This window comes from Puntigrus tetrazona, chromosome 6 (assembly GCF_018831695.1).
Source record: "Puntigrus tetrazona isolate hp1 chromosome 6, ASM1883169v1, whole genome shotgun sequence".
Classification (NCBI taxonomy): Eukaryota; Metazoa; Chordata; class Actinopteri; order Cypriniformes; family Cyprinidae; genus Puntigrus; species Puntigrus tetrazona.
The window spans coordinates 9354837-9375284 of record NC_056704.1 but is presented as its reverse complement, the minus strand read 5'-3'; the positions used below and the strand labels follow the sequence as shown (position 1 = coordinate 9375284).

Sequence of the window (20448 nt, the reverse complement as noted above, 5' to 3'; positions counted from 1 at the left end):
ACAGACTCAAGTAGTTTAAATCTTTTGTTATTTTAATTGTGATGATTTAGGCTCACATTTAACAAAAACCCATCAATCATCTCAAAAAAATTGAATACTTCATAAAACCAACAAAAAAGTTAATTTAGTGAATTATTGGCCTTGTGGAAAGTATGTTTTTTAACTGTAAATCTACTCAATACTTGTAAGGGACTTCTTTTGCTTTAATTACTGCCTCAATTGGGCATGGTATGGAGATGATCATTTCGTCTCTGTAAATAAGAGATGGAAGTCATGAGCAAGAGCAAGAGACATAAACAATAAGGCAGGCAGAGGGTCAATAATAATAAGGTAATCTGATCTGTCAACAAATACAGGGATAATTCAAGAGACAACATTAAACAGGCAGGCAATGGGTCTAAACCAGGTTATCAATCCAATCATACCAACTAATCCAAAGGGCTGGTCCGGCAATCCTCTGGAAATTCTTGGCTAGCCTCTTTAGTCCACTTTGGTGGGTTTGCCCTTTAACAAGAAAGTCAGGGGGATACGATCAGGTTGAGGTTTCTAATTAACCGTCGGTAGAAGTTGCAAAGCCCAAGAATCTCTTTAACTCTTTTACAGTAGTGGGTTGTGGCCAATCAGTCACTGCCTTAATTTTGAGCTCATCCATCTTGACACCTTGGTGTTTAATTTGATAGCCAAGAAACAAGGTTTTGTTTACATGGAATTCACACTTCTCTGCCTTGACAGAGTTGGTTCTCTAGAAGACGTGATAATACTGTCCTGACATGGGTGATATGTTCAGCTTTTGACTTGAAGTAAATCAGAAAATCGTCTTTGTAAGCGATAACGAACTGATTAATGACATATCTGAATATATCATTTATGAAGGACTGGTACACAGCGGATGAACTGGCGAGTCCATAAGGTATGACCTGGTACTCATTGTGCCCCCTTGTGGTGAGAAAGGCTGTTTACACTCATCTCCTTGTTTAATACAGATTAAGTTGTAGGCTCTTCTTAAATCAAATTTTGTGTATACAGTAGCCTCTCTCAACTGTTCTAGGGCAGATGGGACTAGGGGAAGTGGATATTGGAATTTAACTGTGACTTTGTTGAGACCTCTATAATCTATGCAAGTTCATAATCCTCTCTCCTTCTTCTTGACAAAGAAAAACCCTGCGGCAAGAGGGGAAGGTTGAAGGGCGGATAAAACCAGATTTGATAGCATCCGAAATATATTCCTCCATGCCCTGACTGTCTGTCCTGGAAAGTGGGTAGACCTTGCTCTTGGAGGGCATAGTGTTGGGAAGTAGGCCAATGGCACAATCTCCAGGTTGGTTAGATGGCAACTTAGTGGCTTGGGTTTTACTGAATACCTCAAGGAGATAATGGTAGCAAGGGAACAGTCACTACTTGCTTGGTTTCTGGACTCTCAATGGTAGTGGTGAAACAAGCCATGAGTTTTCTGGAGATACACTGACTATGGTAGAAGGAGGACGAGTTTAAAAATTCACAGCTTTAAATTGTATATAGGGATTACAGGGTTGAGTAGGAATATGGTGTTTTGACATAAAGTTGCAATCTATCAGGTTCAAGGCGGCTCCAGAATCTATCATCGCTGTTAAGTTAATTGATAATTAGTCTTTAAAATTACAGGTAAGGTGAGGGTTTCATTCGTAAGAAAAGAGAAGTGTTCAGTATTCACTCTGTTTGCTGAGAGTTTGTGCGGGCATCCCAGGGTTTGATGTCCTGTTGTACCACAATAGAAACACTCCAAAAGTTGTGAGACCCCGAGTTGCATGGGTTCATGGTCAGGATTACTTGGACTGGTTACAGGTGGTTTATGGTGATTTGTTCGTGCGGGCTTATTTTTGGCTGCTTGTTTCATCAAGTTATACATCTTGATAGCCGGTGTAATGAAATCGAAAAAAGATAGTTCTTCCCTTCCACAGGCTAGTTCTGTTTGTAGTTCGATAGTTAAACTTCTGAGGAATATAGCTTTTAAAGCAACATCATTCCACCCACTTTGCGCTGCTAGCACTCTTAACTCAATAGCGAAATCGGCGGCTTATCGTTCTTGGTAATTCTTCAAGAGTTTGTTTTGGTTTGCAAATGTTGCTTGCAAGTTGTAAACCTCCACTGGATTCGTGAGAGGTGAAGTATACTGTAATGAGGAGGGGGAAGCCAAGGTTGAATCCATGTGTGGTTGTTTATTATGGAAAAGAGCAAGAGACATAAATTATATAAATGTTTTTTCTCCATTCTGTATGGATGGGGTTTTGTTTCCTTGCCGCTGTCACCTCTGGCTTACTTGGTTGGGGACACTTAACTTCTAGTGATTTAACGTTGAATTTGATTACAGAGACCATCTCTGCATTTAATAAGAAATTGGTCACTCTCGTCATTATACATCCCTGTCATTGTACTCTTCTACATTATACTGTACAGTGCTTTGATGCAACCTGTGTTGTTAAAAGCGCTATATAAATAAAAATGATTGATTCATTGATTGATTGATAAGGTAGGCAGAGGGTCAATAACAATAAGGCAGTCCAATCTGTCAACATATACAGAGACAATGTTAATCAGGCAGGCAATGGGTCTAAACCAGGTTATCAGTCCAATCATATCAACTAAACCAAAGGCCAGGTCCGTGAATCGAGAAACAAGAGAAAAGGCAGAGATCATACACGTGTAGTAAACAGTAAACAGGAACAAATACAGCAAACGCTTGGTAAGGCAGGTTAAACTGGCAATACTTTGCCTCAAACAGGAAATGATTGTAGAAGGATGCAGAGGGGTGAAGTACAGCTAGTACTCTGGTGAGAGCTCCCTCTGTTGGCTTGACGCTACAGTGGCACTGCTGAGGTGGTATGGAAGTCCAGGTTTCTTTCACAATAGCCTTGAGCTCATTTGCAATTTTTTTGTCTCTTGTTTCTCATTTGATTAGATTCTCTATGGTGTTCAGGTCTGGTGAGTTTGTTGGCCAGTCAAGCACACCAACTCCATGGTCATTTAACAAATTTTTGGTGCTTTTGGAAGTGTGGGCAGGTGCCAAATCCTGCTGGAAAATGAAATCAGAATCTTCAAAAAGTTGGTTAGAAGAAGGAAGCATGAAGTTGTTCAAAAACTTCTTGGTAAACGGGTGAAGTGACGTTGGTTTTCAAAAAACACAATGGAACAACACCAGCAGATGACATTGCACCACAAAAGACTGTGGAAACTTAACACTGGACCTCATGCGAATTGGTCTATGCACCTCTCCACTCTTCCTCCAGATTCTAGGACTTGGTTTTCAAATGAAATACAAAACTTGCTCTCATCTGAAAACAGGACTTTGGGCCACTGGGCAACAGTCCAGTTCTTTTTCTTCTTAGCCTAGGTAAGACGCCTCTGATGTTGTCTGTGGTTCAGGAGTGGCTTAACAAGAGGAATACGACAACTGTAGTCAAATTCCTTGACACATCTTGATGTCTTGACACCAGTCTCAGTCCATTTCTTGTGAAGTTCACCCAAATTCTGCTTGACAGTTCTTATAAGGCTGGGGTTCTCTCGGTTGGTTGTGAATATTTTTCTCCACACCTTTTCCTTTCACTCAACTTTCTGTTAACATGCTTGAATACAGCAGTCTGTGAACAGCCAGCTTGTTTGGCAATGAATGTTTGTGGCTTACCCTCCTTGTGAAGGGTGTCAATGATTGTCTGCTGGACAACTGTCTGATCAACAGTCTTCCCCATGATTTTGTAGCCTAGAGAACCAAACTGAGAGACCATTTTGAAGGCTCATGAAACCTTTGCATGTTCACCATATTCAAATTTTTGGAGATCGTGAATTTGTGGGGTTTTTTAAATGTGAGACTAAATCATTACAATTAAAAGAACCAAAGACTTCATTTTGTGTGCACTGAATTTATTTAATATACAAGTTTCACAATTTGAGTTAAATTACTAAAATAAATTAACATTTCCGTAACGTTATAATTAATTGAGATGCACATGTATATGCATTTGCTGACCCCAGGGGGTGAATAATTTGAATTAAAATTACAATAATCTGTTATTTGTTTCATACCGAAATGCAGATAATTGCCACTTGCAATAAGTAGTATAAATAGCAGAAAAAGCTATTTGCACTTAAATAGCACATCACTAAATAATGGTGCTTTTTTTACTTAAAGTAAATAAAATTCATTGCTTTTGCACTTACTGTAAATAGCACCTAATTTCTATTTACACTAAGTGTTAATAGCATATCACTAAAAATGCTGCAAATAGCCGCTGCCATTAAAAATATTTGTTGTACAGAAAGTGTGACTAAAACACTTAGCTAATAACCTTTATTGAAAAGTTGCCTTGCTTTAAAATGTAAAAAGAAATATTATTATTATTATTATTATTAATATTATTGACAGTAGAATATTGTGAGAGGTTTTACAGATGGAAATAAGTGAATCTAAGTGGAAATGTTTACCTTCATATGAGGGTATGTGAGCACCACTAGATGAGCACAGGCATTGATGTCATCGCCTTTAATGAATGAAAGATCTACTCCTCCGACTCTCTCCAGCCCGCTGAAATCTGGACTCCTCTGCCAATCTTCTGTGTCCTCCTCCTTTACACTTTCCCTAAGATGTGCCTGCTCCCTTTGGACACACACAGGCACAGCATTATTCAATGATGACATAATTTCCCCTGATATGTTTTTTTTATGTTTCAGCCTGGTCTTTGGCAGCTGGTGGCCATCAAAGCTATATGAAAAATTAAGGTCTCCTTTAGATTTATTATGGAACTATTACTACGAGAAAAAGTGATGATTTTATTTTATTTCATTAGAATTTAGTTTTAGTTTTTAACTACTGGTGAAAAGTTTGGCATCATTTAATAATTATTTATCTTTTTGAATGTCTATTATGCTCACCGAGACTGCATTTATTTCAGAATCAGAATTAGCTTTTTTCGTCCAAGTGCGTTCAAACACACAAGGAATTTGTTGCGTTTTTTAAGGTTCTTAAAGTCGCTGTCTTGTGTGTTGTGTATTGTATAGTCAAACTCTGCACAGATCTGTGCTATCCAGCTCAGAATTAAGAATTAATTCAGATAAATGAATAAATAAATACCAATTTGTTGTTATTTTGCTGATCACAAAATAAACAGAATTGGTAAGATACCTTTAATTGTGCTAAATGCTGGACAGATTAATCAATGAATCAAATTCTATGAATTTCATGAAACTAACTTGAATTTTTAAGATTTGATTCCCCAAATATTAATTAAAGAGATAATTCAAATAATAACTCATATTAATAATCAGATTAAAGTCTTACACCTTCTTAGCTCTTTTCACCTTCTACCTGGGAAGCAACTCTCTATCATCATGAGTCAGGCTATTTTGGAGTTATGACTCTTCAAACTGGAAGAACGTGAATGCAAATCCAAAACCTTGGAAAAGTCAAAACTTTCATTCGAGATTGCATATGAATCCTCACCAATGAGGCAATGCAAGTATTGTACATTTAACTAAACTAAACAGAAGTTTAATACTAGACCCCGTTATAAATGGTGCTGATGGTTTACAGGTGGTTAACTGACTTAACTATAGTTTTATTCTCTGCTTTTCCTGATGGTTTACAATCAAGCCTTATTTACACTTTATTGTGTATTCATGCTTGTGTGTTCAGGTATGCGAATTAGTGTTTAGTTAATAAAACATCTGTACACAAATTACATAAGTTAAATTTAAATACTTGCATAATTTACATAGGCTTTATAGACAATTGGATGAGTTTATGGGGCAGACCTGACCTGTTAAAAAGAGATGGGCTTCATCCCTCCTGGGGTGGTGCTGCTCTTCTATCTAGAAATATGGCATATAGTCTTATAGCTCCAACATGACCAACTAGTGCCCAGGTCAGGAAGCAGGCAGACCGTCTGCTAGCTGCCTCACGTCACAGAAGGCAGTTAATTCTCAGCACATAGAGACTCTTTCACCTAGATATCACACTATAGAGACTGTGTCTGTTCCCCAAATTAGAATATACAGAACGTCCAAACCAAATCAAAAGCAATAATTTAATTAATTTCCAACAAACTAAAACTACCTATAATTCAAATAAGCAAACAATAAAACTTGGCTCGCTGAATATTAGATCACTTTCCACAAAAGCACTTTATATAAATGATTTGATCAGAGATCAGAGATTTGCTTTGTTTGACAGAAACCTGGCTAAAACCAGATGAATATATTACTCTAAATCAGTGGTTCCCAACCTTTTTTAACTCACAGCCCACACAACCAAACACATATGTTTCCGCGGCCCACTGCAAAAAAATTTAAATGAACCTGTTATTTGTGTCGGGTTAGTAACTGAGTACTCAGAAGCATGACTTTTAACTGTCTTTATTGAATAAACGGGTAATGTTGAATAACCAGAAAATGTGCATAATAGGTCATTAATTTTTAATTAATTATGATATTTAATTATTACTACACATTTTTACGTACATTAGCAATATTATTATTTCTATTGATAATAACTGGCGGCCCCCCCTGCAATACCGTTGCGGCCCACTGGGGGGCCGCGGCCCACAGGTTGAAAACCACTGCTCTAAATTAATCTACCCCCCAAAATTATTGCTATAAAAATGAGACACGTTTAAAAGGTAAAGGAGGAGGTGTTGCTACAATTTATAACAACATTCTTAGTATTTCTCATAGGGCAGGCTTTAAGTATAACTCATTTGAAGTTTTGCTGCATATAACATTATCTACAGAATCATGTGCTAGTGATAAATCTTCTGTCATGTTTGTACTGGCTACTGTATACAGGCCACCAGGGCACAGCACTGATTTCATTAAAGAATTTGCTGATTTCCTAACTGAGTTAGTACTGGCCGCAGATAAAGTTTTAATTGTTGGCGATTTTAATATCCATGTTGATAATGAAAAAGACGCATTAGGATCAGCTTTCTTAGACATTCTGAACTCCGTTGGGGTTAGACAACACGTCTCTGGACCTACTCATTGTCAAAATCATACTCCAGATCTAATACTGTCACATGGAATGGATGTTAAAATGGTTGAAGTTCTGCAGCAAAGTGATGACATTTCAGATCACTATCTAGTCTTGTGTGAACTCTGTATAGTTAAACCTGTAAACTCTGCACCTTATTACAAGTATGGTAGAACCACCACTTCCACCACAATAGAAAGCTTTCTATGTAATCTTCCTGACTTATCTCAATTCCTTAGCACATCCAATACGATGCAAAAACTTGATGATATAACAGAAACTATGCACTCTCTTTTTTCTAGCACTTTAGATACAGTTGCTCCTTTGCACTTAAGAAAGATGAAAGAAAACAATCTGACTCCATGGTATAACGACAACACACGCACCCTAAAGAGAGCAGCCCGGAAAATGGAGCGCAGGTGGAGAAAAACTAAATTAGAAGTATTTCGTATTGCCTGGCGGGAGAGTATCCTGTCATACAGAAAAGCATTAGAAAATTGAGCTGATTATTTTTCATCCCTTTTAGAAGAAAACAAACACAACCCCCGGTATTTATTCAGTACAGTAACTAAATTAACCAAAAATAAAACGTAAATATTCCCCAAGAGTATAGCTGCAATGAGTTCATGAATTTCTTTACTTCTAAGATTGATACCATCAGAGATAAAATTCTAACTATGCAGCCGTCAACTACAGTTTCACATCAGATAGTGAGCTTTAGATCCCCTGAGGAAAAATTACACTCTTTCTCTATTATAGGAGAAGAAGACTTGTACAAACTTGTTAAATCATCTAAACCAGCAACATGTATGTTAGACCCTATTCCATCTAAAGTATTAAAAGATTTGCTTCCAGAAGTCCTATTTTGAACATTATTAATTCATCATTGTCATTAGGATATGTTCCCAAAACCTTCAAACTGGCAGTAGTTAAGCCTCTTATTAAGAAACCACATCTTGATCCCAAAGACTTAGTAAATTGCAGACCAATCTCTAATCTCCCTTTTCTGTCAAAGATACTAGAAAAGGAAGTATCCTCACAACTGTATTCCTTTTTAGAAAAAAATGGTGTCTGCAAGGATTTCCAATCAGGTTTTAGACCGTACCATAGTACTGAGACTGCTCTCATTAGAGTTTCTAATGACCTGCTTTTATCATCGGATCGTGGTTTTATCTTGTTATTAGTGCTATTAGATCTTAGAGCAGCATTCGATACTATCGATCACAACATTCTCTTGGATAGACTAGAAAACTATGTTGGCATTAGAGAAAGTGCCTTAGCATGGTTTAAATCATATCTATCTGACCGCTATCAGTTTGTAGCATTAAATGAGGAGGTATCATATCGCTCAAAAGTGGAATATGGAGTTCCTCAAGGCTCAGTGCTAGGACCGTTACTTTACAACCTATACATGTTACTTCTGGGAGATATTATCAGGAGTCATGGTGTGAGCTTTCACTGCTATGCTGATGATACTCAGCTCTATATTTAAGCGCAGCCTGGTGATACACACCAAACTGAGAATCTAACAGAATGCATAGTCGATATAAAAAACTGGATGATGAGTAACTTCCTAATGCTAAATTCTGAAAACAGAGGTGCTAATAATTGGACCTAAAAACCCCACATATAATAATCTAGAACACAGTCTAACTGTCACGAATGAGGGGCCTGAGGCGTGCGGATCCATGTGCAGGCTTTAATTAAAGTAAGGCATGGTCAAAACAGGCAGGCGTCAAACAGGGCAAACAGGAGTATCAGAGACGAGGCAAACACAAAATCCAGAGACAGGCGGTGGTCAGGTCAGGCAGCAAACAATCACAGAATCTAAAGACAGGCAGGGTCAAAACCAAAGAATCTACAACTAGGAAAACACAAGGAAACTCGGAAACTCGGAAACAACAATAGAACAGGCGAACAATGCAACCTGCAGGTGAGTGGCTTGCTGCAGTTTTTATAGTCCTGGAACAGGAAGTTGTCGCAGAGGGAGTGAATGCAGATCACCCAGAGGTCAGGGCTGGCTTGGTGACACTAACCCTTGATGGCTGCTTTGTTAATTCTTCATCATCAGTTAGGAACCTAGGTGTGCTGTTTAACAGCAATCTTTCCTTCGAAAACCATGTTTCTAGCATCTGTAAAACTGCGTTTTTCCATCTTAAAAATATATCTAAACTACGACCTATGCTTTCAACCTCTAATGCAGAAATATTAATTAATGCGCTTATGACCTCGAGGTTAGATTATTGCAATGCTTTATTTGGTGGTTGTTCTGCACGCTTAATAAACAAACTTCAGCTAGTCCAAAACGCAGCAGCCAGAGTCCTTACTTGAACTAGGAAGTATGATCATATTAGCCCGGTTCTGTCAACACTGCACTGGCTCCCTATCAAACATCGGATAAATTTTAAAATCTTATTAATTACCTATAAAGCCCTGAATGGTTTAGCTCCTCAATACTTGAGACACACTCTGCCAGTTTAAATCTAGATTAAAGACACATCTTTTTAACTTAGCCTATACATAACACCCCAACATACTTTTTATTATTCAAATCTGTTAAAGGACTTTTAGGCTGCATTACTTAGATTTGCTGGAACCGGGAACACTACTCCTAAAATACGATGTACTTGTGACATCGTAAAAAAAATGGCATCTACGCTAATATTAGTCCTGTCTCTTTCTCAATCTGTTTTCACAGTTTGTATCCAGACTAGATGGTGGATCAGCACCCAGAGATTATGTTCATTATGTTCAGAGACCAGAACACTTAGATGCGCTCTGTGGACCGATCACCAGATCCTGATACACACACACACAGTAAGTCATTTACACTATCTGACACAGCTGTGTTTAAAATTAAACAGGAAGTTAAGTGCTGGGCGTCCGGTCAGAGGAGAACTGACCCCAGCTGAGTCTGGTTTCTCCCAAGGTTTTTTTTTCTCCATTCTGTATGCATGGGGTTTTTTTTCCTTGCCACTGTCGCCTCTGGCTTGCTTTGTTGGGGACACTTAACTTCTAGTGATTATCGTCGAATTGATTACAGAGACCGTCTCTGCATTTAATAACAAATTGTTCACTCTCGCCATTATACATCCCTGTCATTGTACTCTTCTACCTTAAACTGTACAGTGCTTTGATGCAACCTGTGTTGTTAAAAGCGCTATATAAATAAAAATTATTGATATATATATATATATATATATATATATATATATATATATATATATATATATATATATATATATATGACGCGTCCCGAGACCCATCAGCGTTGCCCTGGGAACAAACCTGAAACACCTGCACCAGCCACTCACAGACGGATTCACCGCACCTGGAGCTCGTCAGCCGCGGGCCAGATAAACCCGGCCAGGCGGCGGCTTCAGTGAGCCACGAGACTGGATGCTAACCTGTTAGCTACCTGAGCTAATTCCCCATTACCTCACCGTGGACTCCTCACGACTCTGAGCACTGGAAACACGGAAGACGACTCACCGCTGCGCTCACCGAACTCACCGCTCACGTATTGCTGTTGTTTAATAAATACGCCCTCCGGGATTTCCACTCACCTGTTTCTCTTGTGCTTCCTCTGCCTCGCCACTATATATATATATATATATATATATATATATATATATATATATATATATATATATATATCCTGAGGGTGGATTTATTAACAATAAATGAAAAAAATGTGGTAAGGTGGCCCAAAATCAAAGTCCTGGTGCTGTGGTGATCTTGTTCTCTGGTGTCCCTTTGACACTAAGAAATGTTTCATGGTCTGTTAGGATGCATAAACTTTCCACTCATTGATAGATGAGGAGCGGATTGAGCAAGAGCTTTATCAGCGATTAGCATAATTCAGCCTGCATTACTGTCAATAGAAAGACACACATTTTTTAAATTTAACTAATTTAATTGAAGTTAGTGCGTCAATATTAAAACTGTTTATTTATACTGATGCCCTAACACGTATCATTCTTTATTTTAATGTTTAACATTATCTGATCGATGTCATTGTCAGTGCTGCAGCTGGTGCATGTCATGCCATTATTGCATTGCAGCACACTGCTCAAATTACTCCCAGAGGACTTTCTGGTTTTTATTATTATTTTATTTTTGTCCTTACAACATATTTATTCCTGTTTTTGTATACGGTATAATGCTGTTCAGTTGCACTCAATCACACAGAATGCGATTCTTATTAAGATGATCAATGTAGTTATTTTTAAATAGCTAATTCTCTATGGGCTGTAATTTATTTATTTTTTTACAATTTAGTAATAGTGGTATTAATTCAGACTGCAGCGAGTTTTTTTTACGTTACTTGAAACGTGAAATTCAAATGTAAAAAAGGCCCATTTTCACTTAATGTAAATTGAATCTATTGCTAATTGTACTTAGTGTAAATCATATAAAATTGGTATTAATAAAAATATTTTTTTACTACAGAGATGGCACCGAACACAAAAGTGTCTTGGAGGTGTATTTTCAGACGTAATAAAATTAATAAATTCATGTTGGGATTATTTTTTTTAAATATAACATTTTAAACAGAAAAGCAGTCAAATTCCTATAGACATAAAATACCTAGACGCCTCATTAGCCACTCAACAGCAACATCAGCGTTGCCACCATGTTGTTCCAGGCAACTTAACTCTCGTATCGGAGCTGAAGAAAACATATATTTATCGTACAAAAGTGCATGGGTTCACTACAGGAGAACATTATTCACCCCCTGGAACGTGAGGGACATTTTATTATGAATATGCACACATTATTTCACGTCTTCTGAAGTGTAATGGCTATCACCCGTTTAAACCTATTCAAAGGCTTGGTGGGGTCTGGACAATTTTTTATTACAACTCTGTTTGGATTCATCTGAAAGAAGTAAGTCACATACACCTAGAATGCTTCAAAAGTGAGTAACAGACAGGATCATTTTAATTTTGGGGTGAACTATCTCTTTAAAGCCTAGAATGGCCAGAATGACCATGGTAATATTCAAACTTCTTTCTCCCTTATTCTTTCGGCCTCTCAATCTCTGCCAGGGTAATTTTTGTCAAATGTTAAATTACAATATTATAGACTGCATTTCAAATTATTTAGACAAGCTGTAGGTTTATTTACATAAAAAAGACATAATGTAAATATCCTAGAAAGTAAAACTTATTACTCTTGATGTTGTTATAATTATTTATTCATTTATTCAATTTCCATCATATAGCAAAATGTCAAGCTTTGTCAAGTTGTTTATCACAGACCTTTACTTAAATTTTGACTTAAATTTTAAGGTATTACTTAAAAAAAGTAACACAATATAGGAAAATCTTGAGGGAAGCAGTGGAGAATTAGTTTTTATTGGTCAGGTTTTGACATCACAACTAGCTATAATAAATCTATTATATCATTTTTATTATTCACTTTACTATAAATTGTACTACATATACTTTTTATATCATATCACTTTGATTAACTGTAACTGTAAGTGTTACTGGATCCATGGATTATCACAATTGTACATTTGTTAATGTTTGTTGTGGAATTTATATGCTTATAGGAAGCAGACTAATAAGCTTTTACTTTTTGATTTGTATTCACTTGATTTTATAAAATGTTCTCAATGGTGGTAAATTATTAGTATTTATTATTTAAATGTTTCCCCAGTATTTCAAAAAGAATGAGCTGTGTTCTGACTAAAAGCTAATGTTAGGGTTGAATTTTTTTTTCTAAAATCCGAGGCTGAATCTCTGACAAATGTAAAATGTTGATCCACCTTTGGTATAGATACATACACTTTAATATGCTTATATAATAGTTACAAAAAATAATTAAAGAGAAGTAGTAGCCTAACGCTGTCTTCCTTAAATTATGTCTAATTTTAATTTTCCCCTATTTTCCCTTATGTAGTATGACTTTACATGGTGTGACGTTTTTATTTTTTAATTTTTTTGCTGTGTTTAGTAAACTCGAGCGATATTTGCTATCGCGTAATCGAATAAATCTGCTATTACAAATACGCCAGCAACACAACGAAATATTCGTGATTTTCTAACCTTTCCCATTTCAACACCAACTCTGTTTCAGGAGTCGCCATCCAGCACGTCTGTTTGAGTGTAAATTCCACACTTCCTAGAGTTTGACGTAACCTTCTTCTTCTTTTGGTTTTATGGCAGGTTGAGAACCAACGTAATAGGTGTATACCGCCGCTTACTGTGATGGAGTGTATAGAAAATGAACTATGCAGTACTAAATCCTATTGTACAATCCACTACTCTTAATGAATCTCATAACTGCATGTACAGTATTTGTTTGCCTGAGATAGAACTGTCATATAATATACTAGTTAAAGTAAAATCCGGATACCCTAAAGTTCTTCCTTAAGTATCCTTTCTCTTTCTTAAGCTTTACATGTCTGTATAATGGTGCTCTACTGTCTCCTATTTTAAATAAATATCACATAAACCTGTATCATGCTTCCCTATAATTTGCAATGTATGATTAAGATTTGTGTCCCGTAAAAAAATGCTTATTCTTTTCTATTTAAATTATGAAATATTTTGCTTTTCTCTATAGTACTTTGGATTTTGTAGTAGTGATGACCTGTTTCCCAATTTTTCTACCATTTCCTACTACATGCTTCTGAGATGAAATGTTTTCCTTATGATCTATTGAGTGAAATGCTTATATTGCTTATATAATAATTTTTTGTGATTCTTTGGCTAATTTGTCTGCCTCCTCATTGCCTTGTATTCCCACATGTGCTGTTACCCACATAAATCGGATGATGATTCCTATCTGTCGTAAACTGTGCAACCTAATCATTATTTCTGTTAAAATGTCTTGTGTTTAGACATTTAGACATTTAGTCATTTAGCAGACGCTTTTATCCAAAGCGACATACAAATGAGGTAGGCAATAGAAGCAAGTAATATCAACAAAAGAAGCAATTAATAAATAAATAATAAAGTTTAAAATGTGTTATGTTGGTCTGCAAGGAATGTATACTCAACAAGACTGCCATTGAGTCAGACTATATTATGAATTTGTTAGGTCTCACTTCATAAACGCACTATATTGCCATAAGAATTACTGTCATTTCAGCAGTATATACTGATGTACCATCTGTTATCCTTCCTGCCTTCTTCACTTTAACTCTAAAACACAGAATGCAGCTCTTGTCCTTCCAGCATTTTGTTCTTTTATCCACCTGTATATATCTGAAGAAATTGGTAGTCTTCCTGTTTTTAATATATTTATTTGTAATTATGCCAATAGACTCATCTATTTCTTTTCTATGTTTATGCAATTTTATATCTATTTCTGGTTGTGCTATTATCCAAGAAGGAATTGGTGATATTACAATTAACTGGGGTAATTGATTCTAGACTATTTTCCTTGACCCTCTCTTTTATTTTCCATGCAAAACCTGCTGTATTTAATTCCAGCAATCATTCAGGACTTGTCTTACAGGATGATGGTCCCTTTGTCCAAGTAGATTTATCCAGTATGCCATAGCTAGTTTCTTCCTTTTTTACACAGAATTTACAGCATGCCTATTTTGTACCTAGTAAAATAAAATGTACTACAATATTTTACCCATAACCCTAAAAGCTAACAAATTATCCCTTGAACTCACAGCCGTGATAGACTCTGGAGCTGCTCTGAACCTGATTGACAGTAGCATTGTGTCAATATTCAACATTCCCACTCATCCCTATACACCACCTATTAAGATCAAGGCCATCAATAACGGAAAGGAATCATGAGCCAGATTTGCACCATCACTCTACAAGTGGGCCTGCTTCATCAAAAATCATCAAAGCATGCAATAATTCTGGGATTTCCTTGGCTTTCTGTTCATGACCCCAATGTTTCATGGTACCATGGTGAGTTAGTGAACTGGTCAGCTTTCTGTCATAATTGATACATTCCTACCAAACCCATACCTTGTCTCACGACCAATATTGAAAGTCCAGACATGAACCAACCAGTTAATATCCTCTCCTGTTACCAAGAACTCTTGGAGATATGTAGTAAAACTAAGGCCACCCAACTACACCCATACCAATGTGCTATTGACCTGCTTTCCAGTGCCATGCCCCCCAAAAGCAAGGTCTATCCAGAACCGAAAGCCAGGCAATGGAGGAGTACATTACTGAGGCCCTTAAGTCAGGTTTCATCCGTCCGTCTACTTCTCCAGCCGTCGCAGGATTTTTCTTTGTTGAGAAGAAGGATGGAGGACTACGATCCTGCAATGATTACAGAGAACTTAGTAATGTTACTTAGTAATTTAGTTAGTACCCTCAGCATTGGAACAACTAAGGAAGGCTACCATATATACAAAACTGGATCTAAGGAGCACCTACAGCCAGATTAGTACAAGGCAGGGCGACGATTGGAAGACTGCTTTCCTCGCCACCAGGGAGCACTATGAACATCAGGTCATGCCATATGGGCTCGCCAACTCACCTGCCGTTTTTTCAATCTTTTTTCAATGAGATCTTTCGAGATGTCATAAATCAGATTTCATTAAAGAATTTGCTGATTTTCTAACTTGGTCTTAATTGTTGGTGATTTTAATATCCATGTTAATAATAAAAAAGATACATTAGGATTAGCTTTCTTAGACATTCTGAACTCCATTGGGGTTAGACAACACATGTCAGGACCTACTCATTGTTGAAATCAATGAGTACTGGAATGGATGTTAATATGGTTGAAAATTTGCAGCAAAGTGATGATATTTCAGATCATTATCTAGTCTTGTGTGAACTCTGTATAGTTAAACCTGTAAACTCTGCACCTTATTGCAAGTAAAGTAGAACCATCACTTCCACCACAAAAGAATGCTTTCTAAGTAATCTTCCTGACTTATCTCAATTCCTTAGCACATCCAATACGACGCAAAAACCTGATGATATAACAGAAACTATGCACTCTCTTTTTTCTTGCACTTTAGATACAGTTGCTGCTTAACAAAGACATTATATGTCATGCATCTTGTGAACCTCACCTTCATGTTTGGTCTCATTTTAAAGGTCTCAGTGCAGTACATTACAATACAGTAATCACTTGTATTATGTAAAAGATTAAGAACTTAGAACTGGGTTCTGTGAAGAAGGGGGTGTGTCCTCTTTTAGGGTCTCTGAAAGTATTCCAGCCATGTGTGACACTGGACACGGGAACCTAAACACCAAAAGGTTTTCACAACTGAATTTGGGATCTCTTTGTCTGGTCTGAGTATATAAGGAAAGTGACAAAACATAAAAAGGCTTGATTCTGTAGGTAGATCAGCCCGTAGTGTCTCCAAACACCACACTATGTACTTTCTAAAGACCAGGTATGATGACCTTTTATGTTTGTTTTATTTTGTTTTATCTTTGTTTTGTTTATGGAATTTGGAAATTTTTCTTGCCTGGCAAAATGGACATTAATCTTGGTTAATTTATAATATTGTCTGAAATTATTATTCTAGTAGGTTAGTGACTTCTGTGGTTTTCCGCATTGTTGGCGTGCTAGGGTGAGTCAGATCAATGATCAATGGATGGAGCCAGGGGCACGTTTTTTAGATTTTGATTTTTGGACACCAAACTGGCTTATTACTGGCTATATAACTTGCTATTACTTAGGGATCGCATGAAAATTACTCTTTTTGAGTCTATTGAGGAAGTTGGCTGCATTAAGGCAAGCAATTTATGGAAATCTGTTTGTTGTCTTGTTCTTAATAAATGACTGCACATGGATTCTAACCTCCACATCCACATTACAGTGCCCTTTAGTTATAAAATACTTACAGTATAAATGCTTTATAATTTTGCAGGTTATTACCATTTATTCCCCAAACGTTAAATATTTTTCCCTCATATTTACCCCTAAAATGAGTCTTAATGCTTTAGCATCTTATGATATCTATTTTCTTTAACATTATTGGTGGTGCAGATTCAGTACACAATGCATCCAAAGTCTATGGTGACTATCAGACACATCAGGCGATCATAACTGCCCTTTAGTGCCTTTTTGTCTGCTCCCCAATCTTGTGCCCTTCTATTGCTCTAATTAAATTGAAAATGTTATTTTTTTTCTTTAGTATATAATCTATATTTATCATCAAACCACAATCCTAAATACTTACATTTTTGACATTTTCTCTAATGCAGACCCATATAATTTTCTTCTTTGTAAATCTGGTAACAAGTTTTAGCTATTGAGAATTTAAAATGCCCATTCAAATAGCCAATTTTCTCCATTGCTTCTTGAATTTTATCAATAAGAAAGGATATATTTCTTCCTCGTTTCCACATTTTTCCACAGTAACTAATCAAGCAGTCAATATCCCCATTATTGTGATCTTCTAGAGGTCTTTAGTAAAACCCAAGCACCAATACCTCCACATTGACTCGGAGATTTACCTGCTTTCCAGGTCCGAAAGTCATGCAATGGAGGAATAAATTTCAGAAGCCCTCAGATCTGGTTTCATCTGCCCTTCTATGTCCCTAGCCTCTGCAGGGTTTTTCTTTGTTGAAAAGAAGGACGGAGGGTTATGACCTTGCATTGATTACAGAGGACTAAATAATGTCACAATAAAGTTCTACTACCCACTTCCCCTAGTCTCGTCTACCCTAGAACAGTTGCGAGAAGCTACCATATATACAAAGCTAGATTTGAGAAGTGCTTTCAACCTAATTCGAATTAAGGTGGGTGACGAGAGGAAAACAGCTTTTCTCACCACCAGGGGGCACTATTGAGTATTGAGTCATGCTTTACGGGTTTGCCAACTCAGCCACTCTGTTTCAATTCTTCATAGATGAAATCTTCAGAAACATCCACAAACTGTTTGTTATCGCCTATACAGACAATATCCTAATTTATTCCAAATCAGAAGCCGAGCATATACCTCATGTCAGAGCACTCTTGCCACGGCTCTAGAGAATCAATTATGTCAAAGCAGAAAAATGGGAGTTCCATGTAAATAAAATCTGTTTCCTTGGATACCTCATCAGTCATCGAGGGGTCAAAATGGATTAACTAAAGCCGTGACTGAATGGCCACAACCCTCCAAGGTGAAAGAACTACTTGGGTTCTTGGGCTTTGAAAACTTTTACAGACATTCATCCGCAACTACAGTCTCATTGCATCCCCCTGACATCACTATTAAAAGGGAAAACCTGCCAAGTTAAAGTGGACTCAGGAGGCCAGCCAAGCTTTTATCTCTCTGAAAGAAAGATTCATGTCGGCCCCCATTTTAAAACACCCATACCCTGACTTACCGTTCTTTGTGGAGGTGGATATGTCCAACTGTGGTATTGGAGCGGTTCTTTCCCAGAGGTCCAATCAGTCAGGCAAACTACACCTTTGTGCCTTTTTTCTTGTAAGCTCACACCAGCAGAAAGAAACTATGATGTGGGCAACAAGGAGCTTCTGTCTATGAAAGCAGCTATCGAAGAGTGGCAACACTGGCTAGAGGGGGCCATCCATTCATTCCAAGTCATTACAGATCACAAGAATCTAGAATATATCAAGAGTGCTAAATGCCTGAACCCACGCCAAGCCCACTGCACATTGTTCTTCACCTGTTTCCAATTCACTGTCACATATCGACCAGGTAGCAAGAACAGCAAAGCTGATGCCCTCTCCTGATGTTATGACCACCATGTCAATGCCAAGCCAGCAGAGGGAGCCCTCGCCCGAGTACTAGCTATGCTCTGCCCCTCTGCTTACAATTATTCCCTGTTTGAGGGCTTTATAACAAAAGGTCTTCCATGTGCTCACCAAGTATTGCCTGTCTATCTGCCTTATCAAGCGCTCTACCTATTGATTCTGTTTGCTATGGATTCGACCTCAGCCTCCACGTCCTTGTTACATTTAATTAACTTAAATTCCTTAATAGCATGTAAGACTTCCTCTATATAAATCACACATTTCTTTTTGTCTTCACTTATGAATTTAGTATTAATGAAGCTATCTAAGAAATCAGAGCTATCCTTTTCCTTAAGTCTAGATTCATAAAGAGAGCTGTAAAAAGACTAACAATAATCAGCAATAGATTTCTGGTCATGTGTTAATATACTATTATATTTCTATATAATAGAAATACTTTTATATACTATATTTTCTTCTTCATGTTTCCTAGCTCTGTTATCATTTTTTGACATGCAAGCTTTTGTTTCAGTAAAGAAAATTAAAGGAATACACAAAAGAGTTTCCCTATGCAGTTGATTTTGTTGTGTTTTTTTTTTTTTACATTATTAAATTTTTTTGGGGGTTAAATTTTGCATTTGTTGACCTTTTTTACCATTCACTTATATGTGAATGTCAGAAATAATAGCTACTGGGATGTGAGTAGAATTACACTTTTTAAATTCAACATTTTAAAAAAGCTAAACTTTGATAATGTCTTAAAGCAAAACATAAACAAATAAGGTATTATAACTGCTATTATGTAGGTTATATTTATTTAACAGCCATACATGTAGTGGTTATTTTCTGGCTTCTAATTTGCCTCTTTGCACTGGAAAACCCCCCAACTATTTTAACCCTTAATACTATTATTTAAATTGTAATTTAAATAATAAATTATAAATAATAAGAATATAAAAAAAATCATCCTGTCTCTTCATCACTCCCCAGAATAAAATGCAATTGTAAAACATAGCATAGTTATAAATACACAATCCAAGCACATGATTGTCTATTTTATTCAAACCCATTCAAACAAGTTGTTTGGAACTATTGAGAGGTCCATGAACCAGGTGACTACATGGCGGAGAGATCAAAGCGTGTCGCAACTCTGATTCTCAGTTACATTTTTCTTTTTCGCTCATCAACAAGTATACAAAAGTATACAACCCTAATAACAAAACAAACAAACTAACAAAAAACATACAAGGACAGGGGTAAAAAGTTATAAATTACAACATATACAGTAGGAGCCTCAGATGGCATTTTTATTAACTGAACATACAGTCACAGAACATACAGTCAGCTGCACATTATAGGAAAGAAATTATATTATAGGATGTACACAGTGTTTTAAGGCTCACTTTTAAGGCTTTACCATTGCTGGAGGTAGATACTGTATCCAAATAATACTTCAGATCTTTACAAAATATAAGAAACAAGGGCTTTACAGACACAAATTTGCACTTTTGTATAAAAAAATGTAGCTTGTAAAATAAATAGATTTATTAGAAAACATAGAAAACAAAACCTTTAGACTTGTATCAACATGATAAAAACCAAACAAAACATCCTTGTACAACAAAGAAAAATAGTCTAAAAGAGAAGCATGTATAATTAAACAGAATGTTTTCCAAGAAATAGTTACATGGTTACATTCCTAACAACGCTGAGAGACGTTATCTATCAATCCACAAAAGGAACAAAGATGATGCTTCCCTGGAAGCATTTTTTAATATAAACATTCGATGTAGCAATCTAAAGGATACCTCTTT

General features: G+C 36.6%; 1 protein-coding gene across 6 annotated transcripts in view; it reads right to left on the bottom strand.

Annotated features, from left to right (window-relative positions):
• The window catches only part of LOC122346821 (endonuclease V-like), a 68514-nt gene extending 55371 nt beyond the window's left edge, over positions 1–13143 (bottom strand). For all 6 annotated transcript variants that reach the window (XR_006251176.1, XR_006251177.1, XR_006251175.1 and 3 more), the window contains exons 1-2: positions 13051–13143; positions 4456–4627 (exon numbers count right to left, since the gene is read on the bottom strand). Coding sequence is in view for 2 of the 6 variants with exons in the window: in XM_043241677.1 (XP_043097612.1) it covers positions 4456–4627; positions 13051–13091 (213 nt within the window). In the remaining 4 variants the exon portion in view is untranslated. The remainder of the gene's footprint in view (positions 1–4455; positions 4628–13050) is intronic.
• Positions 13144–20448: the final 7305 nt, after the last annotated feature.